Source organism: Schistosoma mansoni, chromosome 3 (assembly GCF_000237925.1).
Source record: "Schistosoma mansoni strain Puerto Rico chromosome 3, complete genome".
Taxonomy (NCBI): Eukaryota; Metazoa; Platyhelminthes; class Trematoda; order Strigeidida; family Schistosomatidae; genus Schistosoma; species Schistosoma mansoni.
Window position 1 is genome coordinate 2,297,655 of NC_031497.1, and position 19,634 is coordinate 2,317,288.

Consider the following 19,634-nt stretch of genomic DNA (forward strand, 5'->3'; position numbering starts at 1 on the left):
ATACATTCACATCACATAAGAAAGATACATTAAGGGTCAATTTTAAAGATGACATCATTGAACTTTAATTCGCTAGGGAGAATGTCCTAGTAGATACAAAATAAATGTAATGAAAATCTACAAATGAAATTGAATTACAAAGTATGAAGGTAAACTTGTTCATCTACAAATAGAATATAAGTTCTTAATCTCACCTAATCCAATAATCTCTCTACACAAATACTAATCACATAATGATGTGACCTTTCCTTTGGTACATATATCTTCTCCTGATTGGTTAATTTTAACAGCACAATTTCAAGTAGTACACACTGACTATTTTTATTTTTCATACTGATATTATTAAGCTATTGATTTCACAACAATTTCAATGTCAGTGGGCCACTTTTTTTATTATACAGATGGATGGGATAAATCAAGCCAAATGCATAGTTTAAAATGAATTCAATTATAATTTTCACAAATAAAATAAAAATTAAATCCACTTGGTATGGTTGGGTTGAATCTCCCGATTGACTTTTAGGACGGCAATCGATTAGTCTCTTATTGGCCATATGTGCATACTGTGCCAATAAGAGATTGATCAATTGCAGTCCTAAACGTCAATGGGAAGATTCAAACAAACAATACAAAGCGAATCTAAACTTCACCTCATTTCAGAAGCAAGTGGCTATCAGGACTCAGTAGCTAAGTGGATAACGCGATGGCGTTTGAAGCGAAAGGTACTGGGTTCGAGTCCCAGAGTGAACATCAACTCTGAGATGCAGGTAGATCCTGCTGACGAGTCTCCAGTACAACGAAACGTGCATCCTGGATTCCACTGTTAGCCACTATCAATCTTTGCTTAAAATAAACATTTTTCGTATAATGATCATCAGCCAGTAGCGTAATCTGTGAATACAACGAAATAATAATACATTGTGAACATTCAATTATGAAATGACGCTACAGTTTACGGTGAAAGATCTATAACTTACTTCACAAACACAAGTAAGCTATAGATACTGTACATGGAGACAAAGAAAAATTTTGTTTGTCTACCATACTATGGATCTTCAGTTAATTGGTATTTTGTGGTCTCATGAAATTACATCACACTAGAATTATGATGTAGTTAAGAGTTACATGTGAGAAGCCCTCATCTAACGTTTTTTTTGCTTCATGGCACTTATTATTAAAGTGCATGTACCTGGAGCTTTCAGTGAAATTAGGCTTTATCAACAATATAAACCCACGTCACATTGCGTTGTCATCAAGCAACATGTAACCTTTACCGCTAGCTGAGCAGCTCGGTATTTTTTGGTCAAAAAGTACATTCAAAAGATGGATCACGGTTAGCAGTGGAATCCAGGACGCATGTTTCGTCCTACTTGTGAATCTTTGGCTGGGTGTACCAGTATCCTAGAGTTGATGTTTATTCCGGGACTCAATATCACCTCTGAGATGCAGGTATACCCTTCTGATGAGTCCCAAACAGGGCAAAACGCGGGCCCTGGATTCCACTGCTAGCCACCATCCATCTCTGATAATAAAGTTTGTGACTGTCAATATCAAGGCATCCCGCACAGGATCCCCATATACCAAAGAGATTGATCAATTACAGTCCTTAACATCAACGGGGAGTTCCAAACAATCAATACAAATGAAATAACATTGAAAACTTTGCATATATCTTAAAAACATACAACTAAATACTTACCAAATTATTTCCTTAAAACGGTTAGTCTGTTTATTTCAATGTGAAAAAATTATTCGATTGCTTCAGAATAAACAGGTCAGTATTACTATTAAAACGACATCTATCTATAGGTTTATATGCAAACAACAAATATATTTAAGAATTATTTATTTAGACCGATCAATACATTCGTTGAACTGGTTTCATAAACGTTTACGAATCGAGCGCGTGAAAGATATGCCATATCATGTTTAAATCATTAAAATAAATTCAGCTCAATAGCCAAGTAATTATACTCGTACAAGACTTTAATGTAACTCCACCTGAAGACCATCTGTATGTACCGACGGCCCCACCCTCTGAGCAAGGACGGTTGAATGTGAAGTTATCAACCTCGCATTGTAAAAAGAACCCAGCTATAAAATCGGCAACCAGAGAGACTTTGAAGTACAGTTATTGGGTGAGCGGTGAACTAACGAGCTTTAGGAACTCACCAGAGTGAGGCAAGCAGACATATAACTTGATTATCCAAGGTCATAATTGGACGATCGAGCCACAACGACATCATTAGATTACCACCACCACGTATGCCTCTTAGTTCATCTGCTCCTGAAGAGCCGAGTATATCAAATGTAGTTATAAGTCAATTTTTTCCTGTTCAATAGAACGTAATCCATTTTCACCGATCTGATGTATGAAATATCCAAACTCTCGTTAGTTTCGTCTAGACTGCCGTTAGGTTTTGGCTATAAATTTTCAGTAAACCACATATTCAGGAATGATCACCATTCATTTTATATCTAACGACAGTGTATATACATATATAGAAATTTAGATGCTTAGGCTATGTCACGATTTATTTTACTGGACTAAAAAAAACAATAAGTCATTTGTTTGAACTATTTCAGAGTACCTGAAGCTCCTTGAAGAATTGGAGGTTATTAGCTGCTCACTACTACCAAGAAGCCTATGTTACACATAGAACCTACAAATAACTATCTAGTGATAACGTTCAATACGCGTACTAAAATATTTTCCAGCAAATTCTATAACAATGACAAAAAAGCTGTAAAGTTTAGATTCACATATTGATTTGAATTTCTTGGTTGGAATCCAATTGACTGTCATTATCCATAGTTGTTGACAAATTCCTATGTATTTCCTTAAATATTGATAAGTGGTTGGGAGGAATTCGTAGATCTAGGTTTTGTGCTAATTAATACTCACTAGAAAGAAATATACGTAATCATGAGGGGACTGGTGCTGACCGACGAACTCGAACTCTGGGTATCGAGTTTTACTGTCTCATATGTTACCATTAACCATACTGTTGTGGTGTGGGTTACTTATATCCACATAAATAGTATGTAGCGGTAGTCGGGAATTGAATGTATTTCACTAGAAGACCGATAACGAAAGAACGGGAATGAAACGCAATCGGTATGAAAATGCATGAACAATAATAATCGGGGACGATAGACTGATATTTGCAGAAGGAATGTTCAAGATTGAGACGGTTGATTGATAGTTTGTAAATTAACTATTTACTATATCGTTCACATATTTTACTGAGATATTCTGTAAATCCCGTGCCAAATACATTCGATTGTCCCCGTTCGTGTTTTTGTTCACTACACGGTAACTTAAACGATAGAGTTCTGTAAGCTTTTAACGACCAGACAAACAGAACATTGACTTCTACTCAGTGATGATTAAGCGACAAAATTTGTAATATAGTACCTAATATGAACGATCGATTTAACAGTGCAGAAACGTCAACTTTATTTATTTATTTAAACACATAAATATTGGTAGAAAGAGGCACCAGATATATATGAGCTGCATAAATTTCATTTGTGTGAGGACTGTGATACTACCGGGGTGCCCAAACCGAAACAGGTGGTTTTCTTAAGGGGCCACACCCGGAGACCTTGACCTAAAGGTCTGATCCACAAGGCAGTGGAGCATCATGAGGAGATGCAGTACCATGGTAACCGGTGACCAACAAGAGGTTCATACGGCATTTGTTCCTTTGGTATACTAGAGCTCATATGCACCATTGGTTTGGAATGAGGGTTTTCCAACTCCCGTAGGTGGACCCTCCGTGTCCACCAACCCGGTTAAAGCGCCGGACATTCGCTTTTCGTCCTCTCAATTCCGTAAACAATAGTAATGTCACGAGAAGGTAGTGAGTAGGATTTCCCTGGCAGAGGTTATATACGCGTGGCCGTGTGAGATCATCTCAAGAGGGAGAGCGGACTCTTCTCACTCTCGGCTGTATCGGGGCATTTGGAGGTAGAAACGTCAACAAGTTATTTTAAGCAAATTTATTGATAATAAACTTTATCTTCAGGAAAACATTTATAAAAAATTAATCTAGTAAAGGTATTTCTTTCAACCATTTACGTTCAATTTGTTCACATTTCAATGAAGTATATAAAATAAAAGTTTGTAAACATTGCATTAATTGTTCATATTGTACAATATTTTGAGGATAAATTTGATTTTGTAAGTGATCAGCAAAATTATTAACTTCATCTGCTAATTGTTCAAATGAGTCAAGGTCATTTTCACTGATGTTAGAAAACTATAAAATGCAATAAATAAGAACAAATAAAAAAATACGTTTGAAAAAGAAAAAAAAAGGGTAAAAGTATAGTATAGAAACGAGCTTATCAGAAACCAGAATCCGACATTTTGTGCTTTTGTAGAAGATCCAAACATCACGTATAACGAGCAGTGAAAGTATGTCTGCATAATGTTCAGAACATTTAAAATTGACCACAAGAAACTATATTTTTGCTACCATAAGGTAGAAGTGATAGTCAGAAGGGGTTTTTTGTGGAGATCTAGTGCTTTCATAGTTGAAAGCGTGAGTCAATTGAAGCTAGACCACCAGGGAAAACCTGGAAACACTGGACGGCCGTTTCGTCCTATTGTGGGACTCCTGGGTTCGAATCTCGCGAGGCGAGGTCGTGGATGAGAAATAATAGTGTTAAACATAGAAAACGGCGAGACTATGATTTATGGACGAACCAATAAGATATAAGATAACAGGCCTTGGATTTTGGTGCGAAATTCATTCATCAGTTTGGCTAAATAGCGTTTTGGCAATTAGCTGATGTCAGTTTACGATGAAAACCCTAAATCTAATTCCTAACCATCAATTGTGAATCATAATTTTAATTCCTCACACTAGTTTATAACCCTTATTTAGTTCTAGTGAGTAGGTGGACACTCTCGAGATCACTTTGGCATCACTCAAAGGTCATCCATAAAGTATAGTTTGACCCATAACGTTAATCAAGAATAACGTAGACTTTATTTGGGTCCTTATAAGAGTTCGAAAAGGTGGATGATCTGTATTCATGTGAATAAATTTGTGAATGTTTCCTCAATTTTTAGGCAGAGCAAACTGTAGAAGACCTTCATAGATTCATTAACTATGTAAAATCTTTTTTTACAACTTGTGATATTAACGTTTTACTTCCCATAAACTACTGGTTTACGGAAGCTGTTTTGTGATTGGCCAAAAACTTGCTTCTTCAAGACCGCCCATGCATTAAATGGCAAAAACTTCCTCTATATTTATTTGATAGTTTTATTTCGTGTAGATAATGTCAGAAATAAAGAAATATGAAACTTGAACTGACTATCTTTCAGAATTGGTTGCCGGACAGTAATTATAAACAAGTCCCAATCATAAATTTACTTTCATCAACCGTCATATGTTATGGCCCTACATATTATATAGGTTTTGAATTAAAATCATGAAGGAACTTTTCAACATTTTGTGATCCCTCCTTTTCTAATTACAGAATGAGAGGATTTCGTAAAGTATCGAAAGCGTGAAACTACAGTAACGAAGACAACCATAAGAGATGACAGAGACGATTTTATTCAGAAAAACAAATATCCACTCCAATAATGTATGGTACTAATTCTTTTTGAAAATTTTGAACGAACACAGTTATTATTCACAAAACTGGGAAATATAGGTATGACTAGTAGTGAAACAGTATAATTTACTGTATAAAAAAGAGGCCAAGTATAATTAATTCACCAAACTCGTAGCAAGGTTTCATTTATGACATGAATGAGACATAATTTCTATGGATTTAATACTGTTTATCTATCGATTCTTTTAGTTAGCAGTAGGCTTTCTTATAAACTGAAAACAAAAGATACATCACTAGTACTACAAGAACTACACTCTGATCTTATATTGAATGCGCTCTACCATTTAGAATCATCCACCAAATCAAAAGCTAGTATTACTTACTTACGCCTATTACCCCTCGTCGAGGAGCATAGGCCGCTTACCAGCATTATCCATCCAACTCTGTCCTGAGACTTCCCTTCCAGTTCTTTCCAATTGCTATTCGTCCTTTTCATATCGGCTTCTATTTCCCGGCGTAATGTGTTCTTTGGCCTTCCTCTTTTCCGCTTCCCTTCCGGATTCCAAGTTAGGGATTGCCTTGTAATGCACATTGGTGATTTCCTTAATGTATGTCCGATCCACTTCCAACGTCTTTTCCTAATTTCCTCTTCAGCTGGAAGCTGGTTTGTCCTCTCCCATAAAACGCTGTTGCTGATAGTATCCGGCCGATGGATGTTGAGTATTTTGCGTAGACAACTGTTTATAAATACGTTTACCTTCCTGATGATGGTCGTAGTAGTTCTCCGCCTGTAGCTCTTCTAGAGTTACTGCCGGTCCCAAGCCCGGGTAAAGGAGGAGGGTTGGGCATGGGGTTAGCGACCCCATCCCGCAGAAAAGCTAACTCGCTAAAAAAATGCTAACCAAAAGCTAGCATACAATGTAGAAAATAATGGGAAAAATCGTACCATTTTAAGAATATTATGAATACTTACCAAAGATGCTATATCACTAAGTTGTTGTAAATCGTAAGAAACATTTTCAAATGTATCTAAGTTTATTCCATTCACAATTAGACGATTGAATACAGGTGAAAATTTTTGTAATATAGATTGTTCAAGTTGAGGTATTAATTCTGTTTGATTAAAATGTTGACTATCTAAAGAATTATCATTCTCTTTTGTATTGCATTCAGATATACCTAACATTTGGATTAAATCTGTAAGGATCTTGCGCTGAAGTAGAAAAATGATTGAAACAAAAAAATATAAAAACGATAATGTTTAACATACATGATGTTCCTTAAGAAGTCAAAATAAACAAGTTAATATTTTTCACTTACAAAAATATGGGATTATCAGGTGTGAGGATGGTCCACAGGTGAAGTTGAGGAAGCTCTAAGGAGCCCAGAAGGAGCCGGACATATCCCATCCAATCAGCTTTTGGAAGAATATTCTAGAATCACTACGTGTAGCTTCCTTATTGGACAATGCTGATAACTCCCTGTGTGCGGATTGGATAACTATAATGATGATTTCTACTAAAAACTATAAATACCTGACAGGTTTGTACCATAATCAACACTGTTTGGAATAACATTCCTCCTACTTGTCTTCTGATTTGTGACTTGGGAGAGTTCTAGCGTTCCAGTGCTCAAGTATTATGCGACAGACTAAGAATCTAAGTTCGAGATATAACATCAGGACTGTTGTGTTTTTGGAAAGGTGAAAATATATACTTATTAAGTCATAAAATAAATAGTATATTGTAAAAACTTTTTTTCAGTAAGTTAATTTCTCAAACATGTTCACTAACATTCAGTTGAAGTAACTACTTCTATGAATTCGGTGTTCATCTTGTTGCGTTAATGAAGTGTGGTAACTCGGACCGATGCATATATGTACCTGGTCCGACATTGTAGCTGACTGACAGACTGACTGAATTGAATTAAATATTTACACATTTTAACCGTTAAGTGAATATCTAATTAAACTGTTTTTTTTTAAAATTCTGTAGTTAAAAAAGGTTAAGTAGAAACAATCGTAGAGTTTATTTGGGATAGTTACAGCAAGTAGAGGCACCAAAAAGACTGAATCACAAAAATAAGATGATCACAGTGCTCAGAAATAAATAAAGGAACGACCATATAATCAACAAATAGATGAAAACAGTATTTAACAAGATATACAGTTTAGTTAAAAAATGTGATCTCATTCTTATGAAAAATGTAATAGAACATTACAGCAAGATCCCAACTGATAGATATTCTGGGTCATAATCTAATAGTATTTCAAGCTACTGAGTCGTTGTATTCCTAGGACCAAAACAACAGAGTTTTGAATTAATAACAGACCCCAGTTTCACACATCTAGTATTCAGATTACAGTACTATGCCATAAAATGACCACCTTCCCGCTTTTTCCATTTGGTCCCAAAGTTTGAAAGTGTAATGCTCGGATTGGGAACCTCTGGGATGATATCCAAAAAGCAGAAGCAGGGTACCGAAGCCGGTGTTTCAAAATAATGACACCAACTGAAGTATCGTCACTGTGCAAGGATACACAATCCCTAACATCATGATCACCAGTAAAATGGTGTTGCTATTTGATGTAAGCAACCCTTTGGATAAAAGGATTATTGAACACCAGCAGTTTCCGAAAATCCTTAGCTACAAGAGGCTAGGTTCCACAAGACTAAGCAAAAGAATTTCAAACACAGGCTCCTGCGATTTGTATAGTTTGTGTATGAACGACATCTGTATACTGAAAATCGACATATCTTTCTCCAACAAAAAAATCCACAGCTCAACCAGTTTATTCATTTATTTATTTGAACACATAAATTTTGTACAAAGGGGCACCGAATACATACACACAAGTCACTTGATTTGTGTGTGAGCTGTGATAATGCCCGGGTGTCTAGACCGGAGCAGGTGGTTTCCATAGGGAGTCACACCCAGAGCCTTCGACCTAAAGGTCTGATCCACAAGGCAGTGGAAAAACTTTAGGAGATGCAGTCCCATGGTAGCCAGTGACCAACGATTGATTCATACGCCATTTGTTCCTTCAGGATCCTGGAGCCCATGTGCACTATTGGTTTGAAATCAGGGTTTACCAATTCCCCTAGGCGGACCCTCCGTTTCCACCAACCCAGTTAAAGCGCCGAATATTCGCTTTTCGTCCTCTCAATTTCGTAAACAGCAGTAACGCCGCGAGAAGGCAGTGAATACGACTAGTAAGTTGATAATTATTGCATAAACTACGGAAGCACTTTTTACCAATAGAAACAACGATAGTATTATTATAAGATGATGAAATTTTTTTGTTCACAAGAAGTTTACTTAACTTGGTAAGCTCTCTGACTGGAAGTTCGACATCAAACTTGGAAAGAAGCGGGATAAGGTGCTCTAAGCGTGGTTGCCTGGAGCGCATGCGAATTTAAATCTCCCTGAAAGCCTCTACTTTGCTATGTGGGTCGATAGTCAATAATCAAGGAACATGTAACAGTCTGATCAAAATTCCTAGAGCAAAGGGCCTCTTAAACCTTACCTGTAATTGCTCTACCCGGAATTCTAGTCGAGTTTTAAGGTTACTTAATTGACGTACCATAGATTTCAGAGGCTGAGTTGTTGGCACCAGATAAAAGGCATAATTAAATTTCATTGAGTATGTGACCAAATACAACAAGCTGTAATGGGGATAAGTTGAAATTAGTATAATAAAATCATAGCCCCCAAAATGCCCTGGTACGGCCGAGAGTGGGGAGAGTCCGCTCTCCCTCTCCAAATGCTCTCACATGGCCACGCGTACATAGCCTCTTCCAGGGAAGTTCTACCCACTGCCTTCTCGTGGCATTACTGTTGTTTACGAAAGTGAGAGGATGAAAAGCGAATGTCCGGCGCATTAACCGGGTCGGTGGACATGGATAAGTCCACCTAAGGGAGTTAGAAAACCCTGATTCTAAACCAATGGTGCACATGGGCTCCAGGATCCGGAAGGAACAAATGGCGAATAAACCAATCGTTGGTCACCGGCTACCATGGGACTGCATCTCCTGACGTTGCTCCACTGCCTTGTGGATCAGACCTTTAGGTCAAAGGCTCCGGGTGTAGCCCCTTAAGAAAACCACCTGCTTCAGTTTGGGCACCCAGGCAGTATCACAGCCCTCACACAAATCGAATGAGATTTATGCGGCGCATATGTATCTGGTACCCCCTTGTACCAATATTTATGTGTATAAATAGATAAATAAAATAAAATCATATAATAAAATGTCTGAACAGCCACTATGGTTTAAGAGATCTTTATTATCTATATTAAAGGCTTCCATATGATAAATGCATACGTTTAAGATTCACCGGATGAAAGTGAACGTATTAAGTCGTGATGTGTCAGCAAACAAGAAGACAATAGAGATATTTTCTACTAACTTGTCTCCTCAACAAGTGAGCACGCGATGACTCGTAGCGGCAGTTCACATTATACGTACTTCTGGATCAATATAAAAACTACCAAACTGCAAAGCCCCGATCGGAGGAAAGAAACGCTATCAAAAATGGAATTTGAAAGCAAAACATCGAAGCAAGAATATGAACAGATGGAATCTGTACTTCATTCTAATAAGCAAATGCCGCCAGTCATGGTGTTTACGTGATGTAGCTAAAGTGACTCAAACTACTGACTACTAACAAGTAATATAGTAAGAGACAGAAAAATGAAATTATAGACTAAAATGTCTATTCAACAGATAATATATACATGAGTAATATTACCTCATTATGTAAATCTTTAACTGATTGAAACCAGTTTTCCCAGTCGTGTTTTGTTTTACGTAAGCGGATAATTTCTTCGCGTGTAGATTTTATGCGATTTAACAGATCAACTATTTTAACCTAAAATGAAAATACATAAACTACCGAATGATTTAATAATCGTCATAATAATAAGTTTCATATTTCATTCAACTTGAAGAATATTCAATCATGAAAGGTTCCATATTTTTGAATGAAGATGAAAAAACCATGTTTTACATAATCACCTAGTGATTCTAAACAGAATCAAACAAATCCAATGAATTATTATGTTATCCTTGATTGCTAATGCCGCTATTTTTCAATCAGAACATGCAAGATAGAAATGTGGTTTGGATGATGACCTGTAGATAGAAGTCCAAAAACGTTTCATCGAAATTTTCTTGCAAATGAGTTAATTTTGATATTTTTGTATAGCTCGAAGTTTACAGTTTTGGGTGTGCTAGTTGTTCACAATATCTAGGAAAGTGAAGTAATCAAACTGCATATGAAAATGAATTTCGAAATTGGTCAGTCTGGAATAAATTTTGTATCCCAGATTGATACTAGTGCTGATGGAAATGGATAATTGTCATGCGATATTATGTTAAACCTGAAGTTGGAAACATGGATTGTTACATTCCAAAGTAGTGGCCTCAAAGAGTCTTGGTTGCCGCAAAACCCGGAGGTTTTGGTTTCGTTATTACATAAAATCTTGAACATGTACTGTCGAGAAATACCAAGCTATGATGAAACAGCTATTCAGATCTTCCTAAGCCTAAATAACTCTCAGGCCGATGTCAGTCTGAAGTAAAACCAGATTTTAAAATATTGACGAATCAATTTCCCAAATGAGAATAAAAGACCAACGCAAAATCCTATAGACTTCATCAGTTGTAATACAAGTAAGACTTTGGTCTTTCATCAGGTCAGAGGACGTACCAGAATCATCCTCTCAGGTTTTCTCCCATTAGACCAGTGTATTACAGAAAACATCAATACTGAAGGTATGGTGATGTACCAGGTAAGATAAAACATGAAATAATGACTGTTTTAACAAATAACTTACAAATAAAATATGATCTAAATTAGACACTAATTCAACCACAGATATTGTCAAATATTCGAACGGAAACTCACATAATCACATTCTACTTTATTCACAATATAATGTGATGTATAACGTTGAAACAATGTCCAAACAGTATATGCAGCTAATGATATATCAGACAATGAATCAACATCTAATTCATTGAACTTTTTTACAGGATTATCCAAGGTTAGTGAACCAGAAGAATGTTCAATTACACTACCGTGTCCCATATTATCATGTGAGTGAATTGCAGAAGCAATTGAATCCTATTTATTATTAATTTTTAATAAACAATAATAAATAAATCGGTCCAATCTATCAATCAATTAGAAAAATCATAGACAAATATGGAACAAGGAATCAAATCAAAGGGAGATACATTCAAAATATAGAGGCAGACAATGACAAGTAAAAGGTCAACAATAACCAATCAAGATCGAGGTTCACAGAACAAGTTGTGAGTCATATGTGGAGCAGTCCGGACATTTCACTCCTGCCTGAAGTTTATGCTGATGATTTTGTTCAAAATAACAATGAAAGCTCCACGACCAAACCATACAGCTCAGAGAAAAAAAGTTCACCTAGAGCAACTGACTGCCTATTCTTATTTGTTATTTCTTCTTTATAAGTATTTGTCAGTTAGTTGAAAGCTGTAGTTTTAGTAAACCTCAACATCAAATTATAGACCACGGAAAAGATTTTACTCCGTGATCAATACTTAACCTTAATGTATCAGACAGTTTACGCACATAATGACTATAAAAATACTGCGGCAAAGCTATGTTGACCAGGACTGATTGACAACAGAAAATAACAAAGCATTGATACAATACCCAAGGGTTAAGCTTACCAATCTGGTCTTTATTTATCACCTATGATATTTTATCATGAGTAATATGTGTTAATACTTTGTACATGAGCATGTCGTTTAATTACATACAAAACGTGATCCCTGATCATCCGGGGCGTGAGTCAGTAAGTCTGGTCAATAGCCATTACTTTATTTATCGTTTACATTCGACTACTTGGTTTTAATAATCGAGAATCTACTCATCAAATTGTTAGAAACATTCTTCTGTTAAAGAGAGATACCTTATTGTGTAGCTTGTGTAGATTGGTCTGATATAATATGCCGTGGGCTTAGCTGAATGTCGTATAACCAGAATTGAAGGTTCTGAGCATGAAGTCGAAAATTTTCAGGAAGTTATGACTGCGGAAGTACGACTTCGAGACTCTCTATCAACTCTGTTCTAAATATCGAATGGTTCTGAGCGATGTTCAGATTATGATTGAGTTAGAAGCATTTTAATAGATTCCATCTACGGCTTCATTAACTGAATGCATAGTTGATATTTTGACAGCCAATCTTTATCCTGAAGTTAATATTATAAAGGAGGTTTCTGACAGTTTACATCTGGCCACTAATTTTCGTTTCGATCTCCAAATACATATGCAACCATTTCGAAAGCTTTACAACCCGTGTGAAAAATTGTGGTTGCAGTTTTTTATATTTATTTTCACTAGTATGTAAGTTCACAGGCCTATATTATATATTATGTAAGCACTAAATCCTAAATTCATTGATGTTGTATATCTTGATTGTATAGTTGTAGTAAACAGTGAATAAATAAGCGGTCGCTATTTGAATAAAATCAAGATGCAATATCATGTGACTTAAGGGAAGTTGAAAATTAGTTTGTTGGTGAAAAACGAAAGTGGTAATTCACGAGTTTTAAATCATAACAGCACCGTAACAGTAAACAATATAATAAAAGGAATTCAATACGCCTACTTACACGCAATACATGATAAGTGAATAATTACTAATTCTATCGGGCAACTTACATCAATTACTAGCCGAGCATTCGATACATTGACTCCGAATTTCGGAGACGATTGCCGCTTCACAATAGAACTGTTTTGTCGTTCATTGATCGGCTTTTCTCTTACAGACGAAGCCTAAGATGTTATAAAGCAAGTATAATCCAAACACTTCACCTACAGATCGATGGATAGTATTTGCTTTTTCCAAATAACGTGAAGCAACTAAAAGATAAAAAAAGAAGCAAACAATTGGGTAGCATGTGAAAAATCTATCGATTATTAATAACAATAACGCTAAATGATATCGTTGTAGGACAAATTAACATACATTAGGAAATGTGGATTATTTGATTATGAATCAATAGCTAAGTAGTAACATGGTTAGCATCATACACAAAAGTTTCACATTTGATTTTAAAACCGGTCAAATGAAATCAACTGAATTTAAGGATTTATGATGAAACATTTATTTACCGCTTCGAATGATTCATTTATAGGTAGCTTTTGACTGACTAACAATGGGACATATTGAACAAGTACGGATACAGTCAGTCATATTCTTTCTGATACACTGAGATAAGTCCTCGTATACAAAAGTCATGAAAAAATACATTTGATTTGAAGTAATACAACGTTTTATTGACTCGCTGGATAATTTTATACAAGAGATAAAAATTCGTATATCAGATTTTTGTACATTGAAAGGACTTTACCGAAACACCATGAATTGACAAAAACCTGAATTTCCACATAACATTAATGTACAATTAAATCAGATACGGTCCTGGTATGTTTGATAAGATTATAAGTCAATTCTCTGTAACATGAGTAAATAGGTAATTAGGATTGTGGTCTGTAGATTGAGATATTAGCTAAAGTCTAGGAGCGGACATCTGGTCAGTATGACTACGTCCGGGCCTAAAAGCAGACTGATTTTCTCGAGCTTCATATAAGCGTTGGACCATCGAAGCTAATTTTTAGACTCTGTATTAGCCAAACGGATTACTCTCTGGGTGTTTTGTTCTTTCTTACAGACTGGGACGATCAGAGGTTGAGACGGGACAACTCTGTTTCTAAAATCTAGCTAATATCTCACTCAACCTCACAGCTAAAAGTTTGACCATCTTCCTCGAAAATCTCTCAGATCAAGCCATTAGGGTTTGCTGCTATCCCTCGATTTAAGTGACCCAATGCCTTTTCAACAGTTGGAGGACTTGTGTCAATTTGCCATTCAGGTTGATTGGAGATAAACGATAACTGAAGGCTGGTTAGAGGTCAGTTGAACTGCCCCCTAAAGTCTTCTGCCAATGTCTTAACTCCTAGATCAAAAGTGGGTGACACTTCTGTTTTGTTTCGAAATAGTCTCAATGACATTTGCATCTTTAATAACTACTTCCTTTATCGGTCTGTTGAGTTATCTGATGCTACCTACTACTGCTACATTTCCATCTCTTTCATTTTCGTTCCCCGCCAATTCTCACGACCGTTACGTGAACTTATTGTCGGTTTATGTTTGAGTTGTTATCGAGCTTTATCACCATCCCAGCCTACAGGGATAAGTTTTTGAGAACCATAATTTTCAGCTTTGATTAGATGGTTTTTGAAATAAATTCCATGAATGAACCAGTAGAAAGATGAAAATGCAACGTCCGACCATTTCGTATATAAATTGAAAGCTAATAAACTGATTTTTTTTATTTTATTGAGCTTACCAATATGTAACTCAAGACTAGCTAAGTAGTAAATCATATTGTATTTGTTATTTTAAGAAACACAAAAGCTGAGTTAACGTACTGTAGGCTGTTTTTCTTCTCGGATGTTTAAAAAAGTTTTCCCTGTGGTCACTCATAGAATTGCATGGACAAATTATCTACGCGGACTCAAAAATGTGCTGAATCGCTTTTATGCCGAAGAAATTTTGTGAAAATAAACAACAAACGTTAAAAAAAATAGCATGTATATATGAACAAGTTTATAGAAATACCAAAAAGTTGGCACAAAATGTGCTGGAAGGTAAAATAGCATATTACCAGCCAAATTACGGAAAAGGAATAAATGCAAAAGTCACTTATTGGTATGGGGATTTAAAATAGAAGTATAAGAAGACACGTACTCTGGTGTACGTCATATTTTTGAATCACTGGAATATTTTATTTATATAAACACAAACATTGGTACAAGGAGTCACCAAATATATGCGTGTCACACCTCATTATTCGATTTGTGTAAGGGCTGGAATACTGCCCGGGTGCCCAAATCGAAAGAGGTGGTTTCCATGGGGGGGCACTCTCCGAGCTTTTGAACTAAAGGTCTAATCCACAAAGCAATGGAGCAATATTAGGAGATGCGGTTCCATGGTAGCCGGTGACCGACGATCGATTCGTACGCCACATGTTCCCTCAGGATCCTGGAGCCCACGTGCACCACTAGTTTAGAATCAGGGTATTCAACTACCTCAGGGGGATCCATCATATCCACCAACCCAGTTGAAGAGCTCGAAATCCTCTTTTTCTCTCTCAATTTCATAAACAACCCCTCCCACAGTGAAGCAATGAGAACTTCCATGGTAGTAGCTGTGTGGTCGCAATAGGAGTACTGTGGTGTGGGCTACTAATATCCACATAAGTAGTATATAACGACGGTCGGGCATTGAATGTATTTCACTAGAAGATCGATAACGAAAGAACGGGAATGAAACGCAATTGGTATGAAAATGCATGAACAATAATAATCAGAGACGATGGACTAATATTTTCGGAAGGAACGGTCAAAATTGAGACAACTGATTGATAGTTTGCAAAGGTTTACAATAACTCTACGCGAAATTACATTCACAACATAAACAATAATGTTAATAGAGGTTATTATAGATAAAGAAGCATTTTGTACTGTTAGCTTATACGTTCCATTCTCTACACGCAGGGACCAACTTTATTTGATATTAGATTAGGTCTTATTTATTTATTTAAACACATAAATATTGGTACAAGGAAGCACCAGATACATATGCGCCTCACAAATCTCATTTGATTTGTGTGAGGGCTGTGATACTGCCCAGGTGCCCAAACTGAAGCAGGTGGTTTTCTTAGGGGACCACAACCCGAGCCTTTGACCTGAAGGTCTAGTCCACAAGGCAGTGGAGCATCGTGAGGAGATGTAGTCCCATGGTAGCCGGTGACCAACAAGAGGTTCATTCGCCATTCGTTCCGTCAGGATTCTGGAGCCCATGTGCACCATTGGTTTAGAATCAGGGTTTTCCAACTCCCCCAGGTGAACTTCCCGTGTCCACCAACCCGGTTAAAGCTCCGGACATTCGCTTTTCGTCCTCTCACTTTCGTAAACAACAGTAGTGCCACGAGAAGGCAGTGAGTAGGACTTCCCTGGCAAAGGTTATATATTTGCGTGGCCATGTGAGAGCATTTCGAGAGGCAGAGCGGACTCTCCCCACTCTCGGCCGTACCGAGCCATTGGGGGCAGTTGGAGGCAGATTAGGTCTGGCCTTATGTCATATATTTATAATGAGTATTTTACAAAACTACAGCAACAGTCACCAAGTGTTGTGTTCAATTTTGAATTGCAATAACGAAAACAGTGATTCTTGCTGCGGGCCGAGGAGTGAATGGATTCAACGTTTATGTTGTCCCTGATCAATTTTTTTACTGTTTTTTGAACACATTCACATTCTCGATTGAATTTTATGCGTTCAAATAAATGAGACGTAGCGTATAAACGTTTGTATGAGTTAGTATTTCGTTATAATTACTGGGGAATTTCAATAACTATGTTTAACGTGCCTGGAAAAAAACCAACTTTTCAGATCTCGGTTGAGAATAATCATGTCCATCAGTTACAATTTTGGCATTTGACCGATAACGTACTGTTAATATTTTCGAAAAACTAATTGAAAACTTGGTAAGCGAAAGGCATTTGACACATGAATTACATTTCAAATCGTGTCGATATGATAGAAATTCGGTTTTCTTAGGAAGATAATGGTAAAAGTAGACTAGTATTCAGGCGAAAAAAATCTTAGAAAAAAACTAAACTGTATGGCGTGAATTCAGGTGAAGAAATATGCTATTTGTGAGACGTAGATGACTTGGTGTTAAATTAAGAGGAAGGAATACTATTTAGTGTAAATCTGTAGGAAAATCGGACTTGGTCAATTACAGTGAGAACTACATTTATCGCGAGACATGTTCCCCCCAGAAAATCAGCAAGGATATGATCTGCGGAAGAAGCAACGGAAGTAAAGATAGAAAATCTAGGATATTCGCACGAATTTCATTCATTTATATGGTTAGGTAGCATTTCGATACCCTAACTCTCATTCCTAACCCTTACTTAACTCTAAATACCAAAGCCAATTTATAACTCCCTTTAGACTCTAGTAATTATGTGAATATTCTACATGTCACACGAGTCACTCAAAATTCCCGACAAAATTATCGTTGACTGGACAATCTCGACACTTCTTTTTCGTGAGATAATGAGCACGAAGGAATTTAGGATTATTGAATGATTTTGTTTGACCGACGTTTGATAACCATTTTACATAAGTGAATATTCTGAACATAAAAATTGACATTGCTAAATAATATATGAATAAACCAACAATCAACTGAAAACACGTGAAAATAGACGATGCACCCGCCGGGTTCAGCCTTTAATAAGTCTGCGTTTAGCCTGAAGGTGCCTTGTGTGCATGGAAGTAGTATAGGGAATCGGATGGATAAAAGGACCAAAAAAACGTTCCCATTAAGCAGTGAGGATACAAAAAGCACTTATATTGGATGACGAAAGTGATAAAAAGCAATTAAAAATAACAGTCACAAGATTAAGGCAGTCTCATACTCAAAGCTACCAGTTGACAGCTTACTGTTTTGGACACATCACAGCCAACAACGTCAAGATAGCTAAATAGCGCAACAACACTGATAACGCGCCTATAGATTGATTTATGTTTTTTTGCCATAAACAAACACTTTATGAGAATTAATTAGCTATGTATCAAATAAACGATCATGATCAACTTTACTACACCATAAACTAGAACCGATCAGTTCATATTCTGTCAAAAAAACAAATATGCCATTATAACTGTAGCGGTTAATAAATCTACAAGATAAATAGTTTTCGAGTCTTCGACGTTGATGCAGACCTAGCTAGTTTTACTGGACAAATCTTATACAAGACTGTTTGTCACGAATTCCCATTGTGTACTCTACTGAGCACCACTCGCAACAACTGGATAGCTTAGATCACACATTTCTTGACATACCGATAATATTCTCAATACACCATCGCACTGCGTGTAGAGGTTACTGATCTGCGAACTTTCGACAAGGGCCTCTTTGGACAGTTCTTCTTACTAAGCATCCTCAAAAGGTGCAAATTAAATCCATGAACGAACTAGCAGCATCTACTGAATAGGTTCTGCAGATCACCGGAATCCACAGAACACACGTTAGTCTTGTCGAAGGAAATCCCGACACGATACAAAGAGAAAATACAGATCTCTTCTTGTAGACCTTAAATATATGGATATGGTATTCTAGTTTATAGTAATTGCAGGCATAATGACCTGATTAAAATTGAAGGTGTTCAAAGAAGGTTCACCAAAGCTGTTTTGGGGTATTCTGACAACAAAGACTATCACCAAAGATGTCAACAACTCAAACTAGAACCTCTCTGGATCAGGCGTATTAAATTAAACCTTATCTTTCTCTACCGGCTTCTTAACGGTATTTCTTACTCTTCGCTATCTACCCCTTCATACTCTATGATACCGTCCCACAATCTACGCATTAAGGAAAATATCCTAGTGATTCCAAAAACCCACACAAATTTACGCCAGAATTTTTTTGTTATTCGCTACTCAACCATGTGGAATAGACTGCCAACGAACCTCCGATGCAGTGAAACTATAATCCGGTTCCGAAGTCTTCTTGATGATTTTCTTTCCGAAAGTGGATTATGTCACCTACTGAATATCAACGTGCCTAACAATGATTTATACAAAAAAGGTCCGTTATCTATCTAACTGACTGAAAAGCAAAGTGAAACCCTTGAAACTTTTCATGCCTATTCTATTTCATTTTTATTCATCTTAGTATATGAAGTCTGCTTATGTTCGTATTTATAATTACTACCGTTATTAATACCGACACATGAGATATTCTTTTCATCTCTTCATGTCCTTTTAAACATACTCTATTCATAAACATCCAAAGTCTACAATTAAAAACAAAAAACCCTATGTTACACTCAAACAAATAAATTATCAGATTTTTTTTATAATCTCCACAACATATATATATAACATATAGAAATTTATATTTAAATTATCCTTTGCAATTAATTGTGACTATCA

The 19,634-nt window shown here is 36.4% G+C and overlaps 1 protein-coding gene and 1 non-coding gene across 2 annotated transcripts; one reads left to right on the top strand and one right to left on the bottom strand.

Annotated features, from left to right (window-relative positions):
* Window positions 1-681: 681 nt before the first annotated feature.
* On the top strand, window positions 682-748 carry Smp_tRNA_01114_Gln_TTG.1.1. Its single transcript has one exon. It is a non-coding gene (tRNA).
* A 3,301-nt stretch (window positions 749-4,049) lies between these two features.
* On the bottom strand, window positions 4,050-18,236 carry Smp_166800 (hypothetical protein; the record flags this gene model as incomplete). The annotated part of the gene is made up of 7 exons (XM_018798876.1): window positions 4,050-4,265; window positions 6,551-6,790; window positions 10,044-10,100; window positions 10,327-10,446; window positions 11,485-11,703; window positions 13,283-13,396; window positions 18,141-18,236. The coding sequence occupies 7 exons, from the start codon at window positions 18,234-18,236 to the stop codon at window positions 4,050-4,052; spliced, it is 1,062 nt and encodes a 353-aa protein (XP_018650721.1).
* Between the last annotated feature and the right edge of the window lie 1,398 nt (window positions 18,237-19,634).